Source organism: Cryptomeria japonica, chromosome 8 (genome assembly GCF_030272615.1).
Source record: "Cryptomeria japonica chromosome 8, Sugi_1.0, whole genome shotgun sequence".
NCBI classification, from domain to species: domain Eukaryota; kingdom Viridiplantae; phylum Streptophyta; class Pinopsida; order Cupressales; family Cupressaceae; genus Cryptomeria; species Cryptomeria japonica.
In genome coordinates, this window is record NC_081412.1 from 651,632,980 (window position 1) to 651,654,267 (window position 21,288).

At 31.1% G+C, this 21,288-nt stretch overlaps 1 protein-coding gene across 1 annotated transcript; it reads right to left on the minus strand.

The window, feature by feature from the left end:
• Window positions 1-3,256: 3,256 nt before the first annotated feature.
• On the minus strand, window positions 3,257-10,976 carry LOC131069255 (BAHD acyltransferase DCR-like). Its single transcript, XM_058004619.2, has 2 exons — window positions 10,653-10,976; window positions 3,257-4,123 (listed from the first exon to the last, which is right to left on the minus strand). Exons 1-2 carry the CDS (start codon window positions 10,974-10,976, stop codon window positions 3,257-3,259), a joined length of 1,191 nt encoding a protein of 396 aa, XP_057860602.2.
• Between the last annotated feature and the right edge of the window lie 10,312 nt (window positions 10,977-21,288).

Sequence of the window (21,288 nt, forward strand, 5' to 3'; positions counted from 1 at the left end):
CACACATCTTCTTAGCTTTCTAACCATTTAATTTTTTTAAAATTTGAACTACATTAATCTATTTATTTTTTATTTTATTACTAATGTTACCATATTTCTTAGAGACCCATGTGTTTACTTTTTTAATAACTTTTGATCTACTTGTAAAAATTTAGAAAAAAGCTATCTAATATTATTCTACACTTCATTATTTACACACTTCATTATTTACACATCAAGAAAAATTACACTCTACACTATTTTTGTGCAAGTTATGTGACACACACACTCAATGGTGTGATTTTCAGGATGCATCCACTTTGAAAAATTATATAAAAACAAATACTGAATAAAAAATACAAAAAAAAATATAAAACTTATAGTAATCACTCTTAACTATATTTCTACCAATGGGTTTTCAAAATATTAAATGCAAATAAAAAATTTCAAGGCATGCACACCTAATGCGCTATATTATGTTTTACAGAAAAAATAAGAACACGTTTGTGTGCCCAAAACATTTGATCCTCTTCATCTATCTATTTTTGAAAAAAATTAGTGTTTAGAAACTAGATTCAAAGTACTTAAATTCTTTTCTATTGGAATCTTCAAAATTTAAGTGCATGAATCTCAAATTACTCCTCCAAGTTCAAGTTTGGCTAATATCAGATTTTTAAAAAGTGGTCACTTTTGACCCCCTTTTTTTGCATCGCCTTGGTGCACATACCCTTTAGTTTGACATTATTAGTATAAAAAACTACTTGTACAGTGTTTCAATTTGGAATTTTAAGGTTTCAATATAGTTTTTTAAGGTTTCAATTTGAATTTTTAGGGTTTCTAATTCAACTTTTATATCTAAAAATTTCTCATAAATGGATTTTTAAAATATCAATAAAAAATGGTAGACATGGATGGAACTTGCACACATTTGTTTGAACCATGTAGTGCAATGCATGGAAAAATATGTACCTACAGACTCATCTCAACCTATCACATTTCTTAAATCTTTTCAACATGTGTAAGTAATGGCCAGTTGCACTATGCATTCAAAGAATCAATGCTCGTATGAAATATGAAAGTGAAATTACTTCTATTACAATTTTATTACAATAATATAATACCTCTTTTTGGAGGTGTTATTTTATTATTAATAATTAGTAAAATAATTCATTTGAATGAAAGTGGCCTTTGTTTGAAGGTATTTATAAAAGGGCCTTTAAATAGAGATACCTCATTTGAATGCTCTTCATATTTCTTAGCCCCCTCTAAAGTGAAAAACCTAATTTCCCATGTTTGGGACTCACTATTGTAGGATGACCCCAAACAATTATTTTACTTTACCATGTATCCTTATACTATTTGACATGCACATCAAAGAGGTAGAAAAATATAATGGTGAAATCACACGCACATTACCATTTTCCCTTTATATCTTAGGTTCAATTAAGTAAAGTGACCTCTAATAAATAGAAAGTCTACTCAGTAAAGTATCCTCTAATAAATAGAAAGTTTACTATGAGTGGGATATTCTTGTTTAAAACTATATCATGACCCAATCATATCTTGATTCCATCATCACTAATCCCGAAGAACCAATTCTCAACCAAACATTTATCATTCTCCAGCTTAGTTCAATTCTATGGGTACATAATAAATCCTTTCCCAACAAGTTCAAAATACTTTCTCTTTACACCATCCAACTTTAAACATAAATATAGCAATTTGAGGCATACCTACAAGAATAATCAACTTCATAATAGTTCTAATTTAGAAATTATAATTCAAATCTATGCACCACATTTAATTCCACACTCATGGAAGTGGACTAGATAGTTATACAATGAATTTTTAGTTTCAAATCTATTTGTTTAATAGATCTTAATTTATTTAGCATCATAACAAATTAATCTTCAACATTATCAAAATATTACTCTATCTAAATTTCAAGCTAAATATTGCATTTGAGTTAAAGGCTATAATTCAAACCTATATTTATTATTTTCAACCTAATCTTTTATCCTTAATCTTTTATGGTTGCTTCATCATTTCCTTGTAAGAAACATATTTATTCTATAATAATTTTTAAATATAATAATAATAATAATTTTGTTTAATTATTAAAAAATTTAATATTAAATAATATTTTATAATTATTTGAATTATCTAAAATTTATCATACTAAAAGATTAAATTGAAAATAAAGCATGTCAAATACATATAAACCTCATCCTACTAAATTAGAACTTAAAATCAAATAATTATAAATTTAATAGATGATATGATTGAAAATGTATAAATTTTATTTTACTAATTTAAAACATAGTATCAAATACTTATCAATTTAAATTGGGGAGAGGACCTAGTAGTTGAGAATCTTAATTCTGCACCTCTCAAAATCTTATGTGATAATTTCAAATCACTCTCAAATTATATGGCAATTCACTTGTTTATAGCTAAGGTTTCAATGCAACATCAACATATTTTTTTATTGAGGTTTTGCAAAAGACCACAGAAAAGTTAGACTGATAGTTGTGCAAAAAATCATATTTTATTAATGTGCTAATGTGGCATCACACGATTTGTTGCTTTTTGTAGTTAAAAAATATGTTTCGTTCAATTATGAATACTCATGATCAACACTAGCAATTCCTTAAAATCATAATTATTAATGTTATCTTATTAAAAATGTTGAACACTAAATCAAAAAATCCTATCATAACTATTCAAACATGATCAACTACTAGGGGAAGTGTACCAGTAGTCGTTATAGCTAACTTTGTGCACCAACATATCCTACACAGTACATCGGATTTCAACAATTTATTTTTGTTGTCTCTGTTTGCCACTTAACAACTTATAGCTATCATTTTGGCTTCTGGGTAGTAACAACACACATTATGGGATCTGCTATGCACACACGGGTCAAAAAGTGGTCATTTCAAAGTGTCGTCTAATACCTACTTAAAATACCCCAAAAATTGTGCACTGCAACCACCTCAAAAATTGTCAATACTAATGCACAAATGCGTTATGGGTACCAATAAAGTTGCAGTTAAAGTACAAATTCTAACTACTTAAGAATACAAGTGAACAGCTATTGATATATGTGAAATTTATTATTAAACTTTTAGATATTATTTTTTGGTTTCATTATAATTAATAACTGAAAGATTAAATGAACAAAGAGCAGAGGACCTTAGATCTTTTCCTATAAATTAAAACAAACCATTTGTAACATGCTTGAAATCAATGTAAAGATGAAACAGTTTCGATAGCATTAATGTAAGGGACAAATGAAATCCTGGTCAATTTCCAAAGCATTCATGGTGGGCGGAAGAAGGCAAATCTCAAATTCCACACTTCCTCCACCTTCACGACTAGGAAAGGCAGACACCATTCCATCAAAATGATTGTTCGTCCCACACCTGAGAGCCACAGGCCCTCCCCACCCAAAATCATTCTCATAAATCTCAAACCGCGGAGAACTCCCCACCATCAAAACGTTTTTCACAAGCTCTTCAAACTTATAAACAACCGGCTCTTTAACCCACTTACCAATCGATTCTCTAATAGCCCCGTCCCTTTGACCGCCAATCAAACTGTTAAGCAAACCGGCCGGGAAAGACAGAGGCAAACGGTTAAGCTCCCCGGCGGTAGAGGTCACGAATATGGCCTGAACAGCATTGCCAAAGTAGGATTCCGGCAGTGGAGGAATTAATCGGGGCCGGCAATTGACGGAAAGTTGAAATGTCGCGGTCTCGTCCGGGCCAAGCCCCCGGGCCCGTGTGACCGCCTGCCACAAGTGACCGCACAGCGCCTGGAAGGAAGAGACTGTGACGGGTGAATCCCGGTTGGCCCGTTCCTTTAAGCGTTTGATCGTATGGGCGCTGAAATGGAACATTTTTACGCGCAGTAGAGGCGGGCAAAACCGTGGGATTTGGCCGTTCGGGTCAAGCCCTAGCCTAACCGCAGATCCGTCGCGGTCTAGCAGATAGCGGTTGTAGGTGGGATTAGCAGAGATTTTGGTCTCGTTTGTTCTACAGAGTTCAGCCCACGAGTTAAAGAAATTCCAGAAGGAAGTTCCGTCGGCTACGGCGTGGTTGACCGTGCAACACACCGAAACCCCGTCTTTCAGCTGTGTTACCTGCAAATATTTGTTTTGATGAATCAGTTTCTAAATTATTATTTATAAAATAATATCTATATGTAAGCTTGTGGATTAAACTCTGTATAATTTTTATTCTGAAGAATCACTGAGAGTGATTGGAAATGTTGAACAAAAATATGTACATAGCTTAATTTACAAGCTTACATAAACTCTTTCATGGACTGTGGAAAACAAATTCTTAACTATCAATTAAATAATAATACAGTTACCAAAAAAATAGATAGAAATAGGTCACAATTCTAAAATATAGGAGACATCAGAACATAAATGATCAGAACATAGGGCTATTAGACAAAAAAAACAGCCATAAAAGGGGTAGAGGAGGATCCCAATAATTCGATTTATATCATATATTTTTAGAGAAGGTCTTCAAAATATAGATGAGAAAAGCAAAAACTATGGGATTAAGAAACTATTCAAATTTTGGTTCGGCTTTTAGTAATTGGGGTGATACTTCATGGGTGTGAAATTTGGGCTAGTAGTACTTCTGACATCAAATGGACACAAATAGAGAAAATTCAAAAGCACTCGATTACAAGAAAATTCAAACTAAAGACATCAATTCCCTAGGAGATTCTTCTGGTTGAAACAGGTGCAATTCCTATTTAAGTCGTCGTTGTGGTGTCTTTTGAGATAACCAAAAAATTAGAGCAGATGGAAACATATAGTTGGCCCAATGTCATTTTTAAAAACATCTTAAGTGAAAGAAAGAATATGGATGAAATAAACTTGAAGTAGATGAGCAAATGACACATTTATTTGAATGCATGTCCTAATAATAGTAAAGAAATAAAGACTTATGTGGTTGAGAAGTTTTGCAAGGATATGTGGACTAAGGCAGATGAGATAAAGAAATATCATCTTCAAGAATTTAATCCCAACATGGACCATCAACAAAAAGATTTTATAGAGGTCAATATCTCTTGGAGGTCAAAGATTCGCATTGTCCAATTCAAGACTAACTTACATCATCTTTGATGTAAAACAAGGAGGTCGAAAAGACCAAAAGAGATTTACGTAGAGAGAGTGTATATTTGTACAAGAAGAACCATAGAAACGAAAAAGAACTTTATTTTAGAATGCAAATCTTACAATAACATCAGAAACATCTAGATAAATGATTTAATAGCAGTCTTTTTTCAGATTTACTTAGCGAATATTAGATCAAAAGAATGAGAAGACTCATTATCAACTGAACAGTAGAAGATCAACACTCCACAATACAAATACATCAAAATTTATTGTCCCATAGACTTTCTTTAACCTCATAAACATTTATTAAACTATATTCTATCAACAGAACCCGAAATTTACCTATACTACAAGCAAGGGAAGGTGATGGCCTTCCAAATTGACGGCGCCATGGAGAGCAAATAGTTCTTTGACAGCTGTCATAACGTCTGGTGTGATCAGTGTTGATAAGTGATGCTGCTCTAGCATGCAGCTCCATGCAACTCCAGTTTGGACATGAAGCTATCCATTCATCACCATGCATAAGCTATTTTTAGTTAATAGTTTTTTTGTTTATTCATGCAAATAAAGCATGTACTCCAGCATGCATGAATCCTTAGGACTATTTTTAGTTTTGCTTTTTGCATGAGTTTGTTTTTAGTAAATAAAGCATGTTGTGCATGCACTTATTGTATTCTTAATTTAGGGAGTAGTTTGCTTTTTTTAGTTTGAGAGCCTTAGTAGCTTTCCATGCAAAGCTAGGAATATATTTAGAACTGCAGTTATTATTTATTCTTCTAGACTGCAAATTCTTTATATATACAGCCTCTATGTAATTTTTTAATTAAAAGCTTCAATAAAGATATTGGTGTTTTTCTTCTTTTTGTTGTTATTGTTTGCTAATCAGTTGGTTCGGAGAGGATAGGTCAGGTTCAAAATTCTACAAGTGGTATCAGAGCAGGTAAAATTGTTTTGGGTTAAAGTTTTATTGTTGGAATTTCGCCAAAGTTAATCATGTCGAATTCTAACCATATGCCCGTTCCAGAATTTGATGAGAATGATTATGATTATTGGTGCATTAAGATGCTGACCTTTTTGATTGGAAAAGATTTGTGGGAGATTATTGAATCAGGTTATGAAGAGCCAACTGATTGGAATGCCCTTACAGCCAATGAAAGAACAGCAAGAAAGGAAGCCAGGAAAAAGAATGCTCAAGCTTTGTTTCACATTCAGATAGCTCTTGATAAGAGCTTATCCAAGAATATCAGGAGCAACAATTGCCAAAGATGCCTGGAAGACTCTACAAGAAGCTTACTAGGGTAGTGATCAGGTTAAAGTGGTCAAGCTTCAGACATTGAAGCGAGAGTTTGAGAATTTGAAGATGCAAGAAGCTGAAAGTATAAGTGATTATTGTGTCAGAGTCAAAGATGTAGTCAATAAAATGGCTACACTTGGAGAAATTGTAAGCAATGAAGTTTTGATTAAAAAGGTGTTGAGATCTTTGACACCCAGATGGAATCATGTAGCAATAATCATAGAAGAAAGCAAGGATTTGACAAAACTACAGTTTGATCAACTGGTTGGATCCCTGATGTCTCATGAAGAAAGATTGAAAGATTCTTTTGAAGGTGTAGAGAAAGCATTTTCCTCTAAATTGCTATTCACAAAAAATGAAGATGCAAGCAGCAGTAGTGCCAAAATCAATCAAGGCCAAGGTAAAGGGCAAAGCCAAAATTCTTCAAGAGGTAGAGGAAGAGGTGGCTCACGAGGAAGTGGTGGTTTCAGAGGAAGAGGTAGAGGCAGATTTGATAAGAGAAATGTTCAATGTTACCATTGTAATAGGTATGGCCACTTTGAAAGAGAATGCAGATTGAAAGAAGGTAAAAGTGCTAACTATGCTCAAGAAAGTAGTGACAATCCTCCTGATCACTTATTTTTATCTTATGCCAAGGGTGAAAATACTAGTAAAGATGTTTGGTACCTAGATTCTGGATGCTCTAACCATATGACAGGGAATGAGAAGTTGTTCTCAACAAAGGATGGAAGTTTCAAATCCAAGATCCAGCTTGGTGATGATAAATCATTGGAGGTTGCTGCCAAAGGAGCTATGGAGGTCCAAACAAAAGAAGGTATAAAGAGTATTCATGATATTTATTATACTCCACAATTGAAGCACAATTTGTTAAGTGTTGGGCAGCTATGTGAGAAAAATTATAAAGTAGTCTTTGAGAATAAGACTTGTACTATCTATGATAAGAATAAGGATAATAGGGTGATCACTGTTGTTCCTATGACAAGAAATAGGATGTTCCCCTTGAGGTTTGGTGAACATAACAACATTTTGGCAAATATGGCTTATGAGGATTCAAGTTGGTTATGGCATCTCAGGTATGGGCATTTAAATTTTCATAGTTTGAAGTTTCTAACCTCACATGCATTAGTTTCTGGTTTGCCCAAGGTTGAGGAACACAAGGAGGTTTGTGAAGGTTGTGCTAAAGGAAAGCATCCAAGAGAAAAGTTTCCAAAGGGCAATGGATGGAGGGCTCATCACCCACTTCAGCTTGTTCATTCAGATATATGTGGTCCTATGCAGACTAAGAGTTTGGGTAAGTCATCATATTTCATCACTTTTATTGATGATTACTCACGAAATTGTTGGGTATATTTTTTGAAGGCCAAAGATGAAGCCTTTGATACATTCAAGAAGTTTAAAGCCCTTGTAGAAAATGAGAAAGGGTGCAAGATCAAATGTTTAAGGACTGATCGTGGAGGAGAGTTTTGCTCAAAGGCTTTCCAAAGTTATTGTGATTTTAATGGCATCAAGAGGCAACTTACTACTGCATACACACCTCAACAAAATGGAGTAGCTGAAAGGAAGAATCGTACTGTGGTTGAAATGGCAAGGTGCATGTTACAAACCAAGGGATTGAGCAATTCTTATTGGGGAGATGGAGTTGCTACAACGGTGTACATCCTCAACCGTAGCCCCACCAGTGCACTAGAAAAGATGACTCCTTATGAAGCTTGGTATGGTAAAAGGCCTAATGTTAATCATTTCAAAGTTTTTGGTTGTTTGGCTTATGTGCATGTACCAGATCAGAATAGACAGAAGTTAGATGCAAAGAGTGAGTCATGTATTTTTATTGGGTATAGTGAGAAAAGGAAGGCTTATAGATTGTATAATCCCCTCACTAACAAGCTTATTGTCTAAGAGATGTGATTTTTGATGAAGGGGGAGTTTATGGTCATAAAAAAGGCCATGTTGAGAAGCCAAAATCTATTTTGAATGATGATATAATTGCTGATATTGATCATGAGCAGCCATCTAATGTTTCTATATCCAGTGGTTTAACTCCACCAAGCAATCCTTCATCAAGTACTTTAGTACCAAGTTCAAGTCCAGCTTCTTCTCCAAGTTCTACAAGGAAAGTAAGGAGATTGAGTGATATCTACCAAAAGAGTGGAAATCAAATACATGAAGAAAACCCAATAGGTGAGACAGTGAATTTTGCTTTATTAGCCAAGGCTGATTTTGAACCATCATGTTTTGAAGATGCGTGTACTAATGAAGTTTGGGTGAAAGCCATGGAAGAAGAGATGGATTCCATTCACAGGAATGACACTTGGGAGTTAACAGAACTTCCACATGACAAAAAAAGGATTGGCACCAAATGGGTCTACAAGACCAAATTTAACAGTGATGGGAGTGTTGAAAGACACAAGGCAAGATTAGTTGCTAAAGGCTTCACACAGAAATATGGAATTGACTATGAAGAGACATTTGCACCAGTAGCAAGACAAGAGACCATACGAATGCTGATTTCATTAGCAGCTCAGAAGAAGTGGAGCATACATAATATGGACGTGAAAAGTGCCTTCTTGAATGGGTACTTAGAAGAGGAAGTATATGTGGAGCAGCCACAAGGTTTTGAAGTGGAAGGAAAAGATAATTATGTCTACAAGTTGAAGAAGGCTTTGTATGGCCTCAAGCAAGCACCAAGAGCGTGGTATGCCAGGATTGATGGATACTTTCAGGAGAATGGCTTCCAGAGAAGTAAGAGTGATCCTACCCTATACTACAAACAAGAAGGTACTGATATTCTCATCATAAGTTTGTATGTTGATGATCTTTTGTATATGGGTAGTAGTTCTAAGATGAAAGATGAATTCAAAGCTGCTATGATGAAAGAATTTGAGATAAAAGATCTTGGTCTAATGAAATATTTTCTAGGAATGGAGGTTTATCAAAGTAAGGATGAGATTTTCATTTGTCAAACAAAGTATGCACAGGATATGCTGAAGAAATTTAATATGACTGATTGTAACCCTGCCTCCACTCCAAGTGCTCATGGAGATTTGTTATGTAGAGATGATGGTGCTGATTTAGTTGATGAGACAACTTACAGAAGTATTGTGGGGAGCTTGATGTTTCTAACCCACACGAGGCTAGATATTGCTTATTCAGTTTCACTTGTTTCAAGGTATATGACAAATCCATCTGAAATACATATGAAGGCAGCCAAGAGGATTTTGAGGTATGTGAAAGGGAATTCAAGTTTTGGTATTCATTACTACTCTTCTGAAAAGTTCAATCTTGTAGGCTTTAGTGATTCAGATTGGGGAGGTAGTATGGATGACCGTAAATCTACATCTGGAAATTGTTTTTCTTTTGGTTCTGGTTTGATTACCTGGAGCTTAAAAAAAACAAAGTATTGTTGCCCTCTCATCTACAGAAGCAGAGTATGTTGCAATTACCTCAACAGGTACACAAGCCCTTTGGCTCAGAAAAGTTTTGGAAGAAATTGGAGAAAAACAAATTCAGCCTATAGTAATTTATTGTGACAATGTGAGTGCCATCAAGTTAGCTAAGAATCCAGTTCATCACAGCAGAACAAAGCATTTTGATTTGAAATATCACTTCATACGAGATTTGGTGCAAAAAAGGATGTCGAATTGAAGCACATCAACACCCAGGATCAACTAGCAGATATATTCACCAAAGCGGTTGCGAAAGCTCAGTTTATAGCACTACGAGATAAGATTGTCAGCCCTCTCAGCATCAAGGGGGAGTATGTTGATAAGTGATGATGCTCTAGCATGCAGCTCCATGCAACTCCAGTTTGGACATGAAGCTATCCATTCATCACCATGCATAAGCTATTTTTAGTTAATAGTTTTTTTGTTTATTCATGCAAATAAAGCATATACTCCAGCATGCATGAATCCTTAAGACTATTTTTAGTTTTGCTTTTTGCATGAGTTTGTTTTTAGTAAATAAAGCATGTTGTGCATGCACTTATTGTATTCTTAATTTAGGGAGTAGTTTGCTTTTTTTAGTTTGAGAGCCTTAGTAGCTTTCCATGCAAAGCTAGGAATATATTTAGAACTGCAGTTATTATTTATTCTTCTAGACTGCAAATTCTTTATATATACAGCCTCTATGTAATTTTTTAATTAAAAGCTTCAATAAAGATATTGGTGTTTTTCTTCTTTTTGCTGTTATTGTTTGCTAATCAGTTGGTTCAGAGAGGATAGGTCAGGTTCAAAATTCTACAATCAGATCCGCAATGCTTAGCTCTCCTGCCATAGCTTCGATGAAATCTACGTCCGAGTCGTTACAGAGGATGTAAATACCTCCATCAACAGGACTGGTTGTTAACCGCCTGGCCAAGGGATAAAACTTTACGAGCATACGAGAAAGCGTTTCTGCAAGGAGGTCTACTTGAGAGGAGAAGTTGCTGCCGGGTATTTGGTAGAGGAGGCCTTGTTGAATATATTGAGCGAACATCATTTGTAAATCTAAGGGCAACAGTTTAATCTGTTGGGGTTCAGATGGAGTGGCTGGAGATACAGTACGCTTTCTATTCACACGAATCATTCTGCCGTCTTAGAAATAATCAGGTACTCCACTGAAAATTATATAACCTTCCCGGTGAGCAGGCAAGTGGGTTTATTTTTTATATTACTAAAGTTCATTATTATTTGTTATATTTAAATTCGATTATCAATGGGTTCCAGGCGAATCTCCAAGGATGAGCATCGAATAATTATTAAAATAAAAATATTAGAAAGTTATGTGAAACCTTTTTATTCATATGCTGGAGGCAAAGATACCTTCCTTGTCCTTCTGGATGGAGAATTGACAGGTAACGTGTGTTTGTCCAAACAATACAGATTCTAGTTTTGATGCCTTACTAGTCTTGCTTGTCTTTTTTGGAGAGGAATTTCACGTTACACCTGTCCCTGTGTAAAACTCATCTATTAGGTTTGGATTTTTTTTATAAAATAATTGGATTACAGTTGAGTAATACATATATCTAAATCAATCAAGTGGTTTGCAAGGATCTTATTGAAGTTTTGAAAGTTTGAACTTTAATAGATAATCTTATTGATTGTATTAAATACAATCAATTGAATTGCAATCTTTTGACTAAGCTTAAAATTTGGTGTGACAATTTTTCTTTCTAAATTTTCTATATTAAAACATAATATCTATGTTGATGTATGCTACAAGTCTAATAGTTTTATTGGTTCTTATTTTTTAAACTTGATTTAGTAAAATTTATTGAAGTTTTGAAAGTTTGAACTTTAATAGATAGTTTTTTATAATCTTATTGATTGTATTTAATCAATTGAATTGCAATCTTTTGACTAAGCTTAAAATTTGGTGTGACAATTTTTCTTTCTAAATTTTCTATATTAAAACATAATATCTATGTTGATGTATGCGACAAGTCTAATAGTTTTATTGGTTCTTATTTTTTGAACTTGATTTAATAAAATTTATTTGATTTCTGAATTTAATTTCATATAGACTCAAATATAAGAAACAAACTTAAATTAAATTATTTTTATCATTTAAACTTATAGAGTTCTTACTTGTAAAATCTACATTAATTATTTATTCCTATTAGGATCCATGGAACATTTTAATAGCAAGAAAAATTAAAAAGGTGTGGGAGAAAGTAGAAGCCATTCTTACCTTTTCAATCATGTTTTCCCTTTAAAGTTTTCCTTCAAGAGCATATTTTTTGGCATGCATTATTTTCTTTTCTTTGTGAACTATTGTTACCTTTTCAATCCTATTTTGGCATGCATTATTTTCTTTTCTTTGTGAACTATTGTTACCTTTTCAATCCTATTTTGGCGTGCATTATTTTCATTTCTTTGTGAACTATTGTTACCTTTTCAATCCTATTTTCCCTTTAAAGTTTTCCTTCAAGAGCATAATTTTTGGCATGCATTATTTTCTTTTCTTTGTGAACTATTGCTATAGTCAAGCATGAGGTTCAATTAGAAAATTAGGAGTATTTGGAAAAAATAAAGTGTAAGTTAATGTCTATTTTTGTAATTTAAAACTCTCTTTAAAAGTTACAAATTGAAATTAATGCTAATAAAAGAATTAAAAAATTGAGATTTAAAACTTTTTTGAAATTAGATTTAAATATTTTAATAGATATTCAAAATTGTCATTAAAAATTGTTAGTACTTATATGTTTCTATATTTAAATATTTCTTTTCATTTATCACTAATTTTTACCTTTGAAATGAAGATTTTGGTGGGAATATTATCATATGAAAAGATGTACCAATGTTATGACTTGTGCAAGTTATAAACCTTAATTTAAATTTAAATTTATCTTTATATATATGTTTGTGAGAAAATTATCATGTGTGTGTCATTTTCATCTTTATGCATAGCATACAATTATTGTAATAACTAGATTTTGATAAATATTATAGAAAAGAAATGAATATGTGAATGAACATAGATCCATAGGTTTTTTTTTTTTTTTAAATATAAATATATATGAATTAAAATAGATATCATGCATCTATATATAATTGAATTTATTCATATGTGAAAAATGATGTTATTGTTTAATTATCTACTTTTAGCATTACAAATAGAAAGAGATTATGTTTCTTTGTTTCTAAGTTCCCATAGCTAATACCTAATGGCGAGCTATCAATTGACATGTATAGGGAGAAAATATCACTTAATGGAAAGATCTAACTCTCATACCATTATAGTATCTCATTAATTTTTTTAAATATAAAAAAACTCTAGTTCATGATTATAATATTTTACACAATTAGCATAAAGAACCAGATTAATTGTAGTTTAATAGATATAATGTTTAGAATATAGCTTTAAAACACCAAATTAGTTCCTTAGCAATTGTTATTTTGCAATGATCTATTTATTGGTGAAAAAAAAATTGTCTTTGGACTACCTCAAAAAATACCTAAAATTCATTCTCAAAATGTCATAGCCAATTATTGATTAAAATCATATTTAATTCAAACTAAAATTTATCAACTTCACACAATGGTGATTTTTATGTGAAATTGCTCTAAGTACTTGTGATTTTTGTCTACCAATTTCAAATGTAGAAGTGATTCATCTTAGATCAATTGAATAATAATTCCATACTCTGAAAGGAGTAGGAATCAAATAATTAAATGTACTCTCAATGTTTCCTTCTCCTTACTTGACCTCTTTTAAAATAGTTTTTCCTTCTAATACACACAACTCTTCACATGCCCCTTGATATTATTAAAAATAAACTATAATTATAATTTTTATTATATAAATTAATCTCTTTTGGAAGTGACTACCCTAAACTATTGTGACTTCTTTCAACCTTTTGATGTCTTTTTGTTTCTTATGTTAGGATAAAAGACTATGAATAACTTTGTATTTTATTTTTATGTCGAAGGCATCTCTTACATGAAATAAACCACCTATATCAATGTTTGTCTTATTGAACACCTCTAATCTCCTTTTGACAACTACAAAAATTAAAAATGGTTATAGTGCAAATCTTCCTTATTTTGTGGTGGGTGTTCATAGTTGCATCCCCCTTCAAACTACCTTAACAAATTTAACATTTCTAAATATTCTAATTTGAATAATAATTCCATGCTCCAAAAGGAGTAGAAATCAAATAATTAAATCTCTCATTCTCATTCTTTGGCCTCTCTTAAAATAACTTTTCCCTTCAATAGATAAAACTTTTCACATGCCCCTTGATATTATCAAAAATAATTTATCCGATAATATAAATTAATCTCTTTTGAAAGAAGCTACTCTAAAATGTTGTGATTTCTTTCCACCTTTTGATGTCTTTTTGTTTATTATGCTAGTATAAAAGACTATGACTAACTTTGTATTTCATTTTTATGTCGAAGGCATTTCATATATGAAATAAATCACCTAACTTTTGAAATCAATAGTTCAAACTTGAGAAGTATGGAAGACCATAGAGGTAATGTCAACTGTATGCTTACATTAATATTAATTTTTAAAAACTATTTTATTTAATTAAAAAAAATGCAAATATGTATTTTAAAATTGTTGTTAAGAAAAAGAATGTATGTAAAAGGAAAAATGTATCTTTTATTATTATTTTTTTGTAATAGGAATATATTTTAATATAATTTTTTTATTGAGATATTTTATCTATTTTTTTAAGTTTCAAAAAATAAAAAGAAAAAAATATTAAAAAAATAATAATTATCTTTACTATAATTATTTTACCTCTTCTTCTTTTAAGGATTACAGGTGATTATTATTTTTTCTTTAAAAAAAAAAATTGGTTTTGTAAAGTTAAGATTTATATTTTTAAATTTAAGATATTTTAAAAATTATTTATCTACACTATGATTGGTTTAAAAAATTTGGTGTTATAGGAGAAAATTTTTAGGGATGATAGATTTTTTAGGTTTTTCTTTGGATTTCTTTGTATTTTAAAAAATGAAATATCTATTTTAAAATTTTTTTTATTTTTTATCATTTATAATATTGTAAATAAAATATTTTTTCTAAATAAACATATAAATTTTAATAATTATTTTTTATCTCAAAATATAGATAATAAAACCAATTATAAGGATTTTATTTAGTTTAAATGAAATTAAATGAAAAAAAAATATAAATATTTTTATTAAATAATTAAACCTAATTATTATGTGTATTCTTTATAATTATATATTTTTAAATTATTCTATTTTTTAATACTTTTTGAAAATCACAAATTTTTTAAACATTTTAATATATACAAAATAATTTAATAACTTTTCGTCATAAATTTAAATATTTTTCATTATGTTATTTAAAAAAATGTCTATTTTCAATTTTATAGTTATTTTATGAAAACTAATTATAATTATTATTACATAAATATAAAAAATAATATAATATTATACTATAAATTAGTAATTATACTTGTGATTAATTATATTATTATAATTATAATTATATAAAAATTTTAAATTAAATTAGTATTATGCTCTTAAGAAAAATATATGTTTTCACTATAAAATTTGTATTATATCATAATTATTATGTCGAAACATTCCCTATATGAAGTGAACCACCTACTTATTGAAAACAATGGTTTAAAATTTGGAAGAAGAACGAAGAATATAGAATTAATCACTTAAATTTTATTAATTTTCAAAAAGAGATTTTTTATAATAAAAAATAAAATATTTAAATTTTAATATTATTATTAGGAGGTAATTTTTTATTAAGTTTAAAATTTATTTTAATTATTTATGTGTTTTTTATAATAATTAAAAATTATTATAATTTAATCTATAATAATTTGTCTTATTAAAATTTTAATTAAGATAGAATAATTATATTTGGAATTAAAAAATTTATTTTCTTACTATTTTCTATTAATATTATCTTCTTTGATTAGATATTCTATTTTTTTTTATGTATTCTTATTTTTCCACTTCTTCTTTTAAGGGTTGATTTTTTATTAAGTTAAAATTGCATTTTAATTATTTGTGTTTTTTAATGGAATTACAAATAATAATTAAAAGATATTAGAATTTATACATTTTGTCTTATTTAAATTTAATTTATTATAGAATAATTATATTTGAATTTTATTCTAATTTACATAATAAAATAAATTTCATCATAACACCTAAATTAAATGTTTAGAGTGAGAGAGAAAGAAAGAGCAACTAACTTTTGATTACTCATTTCATGCCAATAATTTAAGGATATCATATGTCCTTGGGGAGATATGTTGATGGTAGCATGTCATTTGATTATTATCTTCATCTCCATCTCTCCCCTTTATCTATATCTCCTTACCTCTCCCTATATCTCTCTCTTTTCCCCTTCTATCCTTCCCACTCTATCTAGCTCTCTATCTCTACCTCTCTCTATCCATCTCTCTCTCCTTCTCACTCCCTCTTTTTATATATCTCTACTTGTATATCATCTCTCTCCCTCTCCCTCCTCTCTATTTTTTTGTATATCTTTCTTCTTCTTTATATCTATCTCTATATATATTTTACTCACACACATTTTGTCTTACTCCCTCCTTATCTTTATATCTTTATATCTCTCACTCACACAAACACACACTCAAGCCTATTTCTCCCTCCCTATCTCTATTCTATCTCATTATCTCTAGATATTATACACTCATCTTCATCTCTCTCTCTCTCCATATCCCTCTCTACCTCTCCATATATCACTTCCTATATATTTATCTTTCTATCTCTCTATCTCCCCCTCTCTAATTCTCACCATCTTTCTATCTCTATTTCTTCCTCTCCCTCTTTTTCTCTCCTTCCATCTTTCTATCTCTATTTCTTCCTCTCCCCCTGTTTCTCTCCTTCCATCTCTCCCTCTTGCTCATCCCCTCTATATTTTATAAGTTATATTTACTCTCTAGATTCTTTCTATCCCTATATAAATCTCTTTATATCCTTATATATCGCTTCTCTCCCTCTTTCTATCTTATCTCTCCCTATCTCCCCACCACTCCATATTTTTATATTTATCTACTTCTTCTCTCTAATGTATATATTCACTCCATGTTTCTCCCTCTCTCTCTCTACCTCTTTATTTTCCCCCTCTTTATCTCTCTCACTCTCTCTAAAGTCTAAACCTTTCTCTCTCTATTACTTGTCTCTCCCTCTGTATCTCCTCTCTTTCTATCTTTATCTCCCCCTCTCACTTGCTCTATCTTTCTTTCCGTCCTCTTTTTCTCTATCTTCATCTCTACCTCTATCTTCATCTTTCCCCCTAATCTCTAGACATGCCTCCTTCTATCCATCCATCTCTCTCTCATTCTCCCGCTTTTTGGACCTCTATATTTATATCTCTTTTCCTCTCTATATCTATCTCTCCCTATCACTTCTTTCATCTATCCCTCTGTCTCTATCTCTCTCTACCATTATATCTCTCCCTCTCTCTATATCACTTCATCTCTAACTATTTATTTTTCTCTTCCATATCTATATATTCATCTCCCCTCTCTCTCTGTCTCTCTCATATCTCTCTCCTTCTCTTCATCTTCCTCTCCCCATTCTCCATCTCTATCTTTGACTCCATCGATATCTTCATCTTCTTCTCTATCTTTATATCTATCTCTTTACTAATCTTTCTCTCACTCTTGCCCCTCTATATATCCCTCTTTCTAGCCCTATCTCAACCTCAGTCTTACGCTCACCCTACTGCAAAGATAATATGAGCCTGTTGCTAATAAAACTTGACTATCTTCTCAATCCAAAGGTTTCATTTCAATTATGATTGAATCCATGTAGGTGGATGCATAGTTTATTTTAAGCTATTACCTCTCTCAATTAAGTCCTTTGTTGTACAAACAGCATCATGGCCACAAATTGACCTCATGCACTGCACAAATTTATCCAAAAAATGGACCAATTTTTTCCCAATTGACCTTCCACACTTCTTTGGTATACCCATTGCACACCAAAGTGCAATTGCTAGTTTATATTAATTTATTAAAATAAGAGTTGTAGTTAAAATTACATAAATACTATTATTCTAATATAATTTTAAAATAAAAATGATTCAAAATTACAATAATTAAAAATTTAAATATTTTTATTACAATTCAAAATTATAATGATTAAAAATTAGAACAAATATTTTTATTACAATACTATGATGGCAAGTACTCGCCACTATGTGGCACTTATTTTTTATCATATCTTTATATTATTTTTAGAATATTAGATTGAAATAATTAGAGTATGCTTAGGGTAGCATGTCATTTGATTATTATCTCCATCTATATCTCTCCCCTATATGTATCTCCTTACCTCTCTCTCTCTCTCTCTCTCTCTCTCTATATATATATATATATATATATATATATATATATCTCCCTCTCTATATCTATCTCCATTTCTCTTTCACTTGCATACATAATCATTGTTTCTCCATCCCTGTCTCTATTTCTCTCTCTCTGTCTCTTATACATTGCTCTCCCTTCATCTCTCCTACTCCCTCTATATATCCCTTTGTACATCTCTCTCTATATATTTATCTTTATATCTATGTATCTCTCCCTCTCACATCGTATCCACCTTTCTAACAATCTCCCTTTGTCATTGATGGCAAAACATATTCATAACATGACTACGCCAACTCCCCCTTACTCATGCAATTCCTCAAAACCACATTCCTTGAACTCATATTCCTTTCTCCCCCTTTTGACATCAACGACAAAGGATGCCTCTGATGAAAAAGGAAAGAATAGATATACAACCAAAAATGTGAATCTTACATAAAGAAACATTCAACTGCTCTTCTTTGGAAATATAAGCTTGTACTTTCCCTTCAGTTATGGAAGAACTTCCCATGAATATATACCCAATTTGATACTTACTAAAAGGCTTCTACACTCAACCAGCAAATCAACCAAATTTGAAAGGTTATCCGGAGCAGTTGGATTATGCTCATACTCTACTACATCCTCAAGAAAAACTAAAAAGTTTTCTGCTTATCTTCAACAATTTCCTTAACTTTCCAAAATATGCTCACAAAGTCTTCTTGTTGTCTTTGCAATAGAAGAAGCTTAGCCTAAAGAGAATTAACTCTTTTCCTCTTCTCACCATCTTTATCATTCAGAAAATCAAAAGATTTAGCTAGACTTGTCAGTTTAGATTCAATAGCATCAATTTTACCTTTGTTCTTCACAACTACTGCCAGCCAAGAGATAGCGGATACAATGTCTTAATTCTTCTATGCAAATTGAAAAGTTATTTTGAGAAATAGTACATTCTTCAATTGACTTCTCAGCCATTCTTTCTTTCAAGATCTTAGTCAATGATTCTAGAAGAAGAGTATTGATATCTTCTTGACTAATGTTGTTCCGAATCAGATGCTTCATCAAAATTCTCTCAATTATGTCTGACTCGTCTGAGGTGAGCCATTTCACACAATTCTTATGAATTCCATCTGTACTGACAACCAACTTTAATAGAACAGACTCGTCATCTGAGTCTCCAACTCCCTGCTCATTCACTTTTGAAACTCCTCTAGTTGCAGAGGATTCTGCATGTGTATAATGTTGTCATTGATGTCATGTCACAACCCTCCTTTATCACTTTTGGATTTAAAATAAAAACTCTATTATATTTTTGGATAAACTATTTAAATGATTGAATGAATATCATGAAAGGATAAAATAATAAAACTCACACACACACATGGAAAATATACTTTTTTCTTAATTATTTATTTAATTTTCCTCACCCAATTATGGCACATGTTGTAGGAAGAATAAGAAGCTTCTAGAGGATTCTCCACCACCTTGCATGTAACTCCTCCCACTAAGTCTAATCAATTTTTGCATGAAGTCCAAAATTGGGAAAGAAACTTTTTTTTAATTAAAAAATTTAGGTAGTGGAATAGAGGAATTTTTCTTATAAATGATATGCAAGTTTTCAAAAATGGGAGTTGGTTATTCCATAAAGAAATTCTTCTCTCAAGTAAATTTTTCTTTTGTAGTCATATTTCATTTTGAAAATAACTAAGATTGCTTTGGAGGACTTCTTTCAAGTTTGAAGGATCAAGGGAGACTAATTGAAGGATTCATAGGGGATTCTACATCAATTTCAAGCATCCAGGTTCTTTCAATTTAGTTTTACTTTATCATGCATCTTATTCTTGCTGCAAATTAGATTAGATCAATTTGTTTCAACTAAATCAAATTGTTTCAATTCTTGTTGAGAACTAGATTAGATCAATTTTTATTTCTCCCTCTAATTCATCTCCCTGGTTTTCGAATAAAAATTTGAATCTCATAGATCTCGCTGTGGATATTTCTCTATGTTTCTCATTTGATTCTATACATATTTTCCATTATCTGGTTATATATTTTCTGCGAAAAAATTGTTGAAAGAAAGGATAGGATTCGCTGTGAATAATTTTCTGCAATATTCTCATTTGTTCTAGTTTGGTTATCTACTCCTCTCTGGAAAAATAACAGTTGAAAACCAAGGAATGAGTCCCTCTGTGAAATACTCTCTGTATTCCAATATGCAGATCCATATTGCTTCATCTTTGTATTCTGGTTTAGTTTTACTCTCTGTGTTAATTGCTCCAATATGCAAATCCATATTGCTTCATCTTTGTATTCTGGTTTAGTTTTACTCTCTGTGTTAATCGCTCCAATATGTAAATCCTTATTGCTTCCTGGTTAAATTCTACTCTCTGTGTTGATCACTCCAATATGTAAATCCATATTGTTTCATTTTTGTATTCTACTTTATTACTACTCTCTGTGTTTTTGCTACTGTAAGTAAATTCTTATTATTCACATTAATACTTTACCTCTCATATTCTGGTTTTAAATAAAATTAAACTGGGAACTTTAGACATAAAAATATAATATATATATATATATATATATATATATATATATATATATATATATATATATATATATATATATATATATATATATATATATATATATTAATAGTATTAGCATTTTAATCTTAATGCATTTTGTATTAATAAATGTGAAGTGATTGATGTCGCACTGCACGAGAACGGGCTTGTGTGTACCGGTTCGCAGGTGGAGGACGGAGATAGTACTCCGCAGGGGGAGTGGTACCGTTACGGTACCCTCCAATAGCCTGCGGTCACTGCTGCGACAGTGGCCGCAAGTTAATGGAGGGGACCGTGGGGTCCCACTCCCATTAACCCGCATGCGTGCCATTCGAACTTAGTTCGATGGCAATGATTACTCTTTTTTTTTAAATTCCTTTTTATATATATTTAAAACTTTAGTTTAATTAGAAATTCTTTTTTTGATATGTAAATAAATTTTAGTTAATGAAAATTTTAAACTTAAGAATTTTATTTTTTTTAAATTTATAAACTAGTTTTAATAAAT

Excerpts from the sequence above, each read along its gene's own strand:
- LOC131069255 (XM_058004619.2), bottom strand. The coding sequence starts at position 10,976 with ATGATTCGTGTGAATAGAAAGCGTACTGTATCTCCAGCCACTCCATCT. Across the intron at positions 4,124-10,652 it reads TAAGCATTGCGGATCTGATT|GTAACACAGCTGAAAGACGG; the intron begins GTAGAATTTTGA and ends AAATATTTGCAG.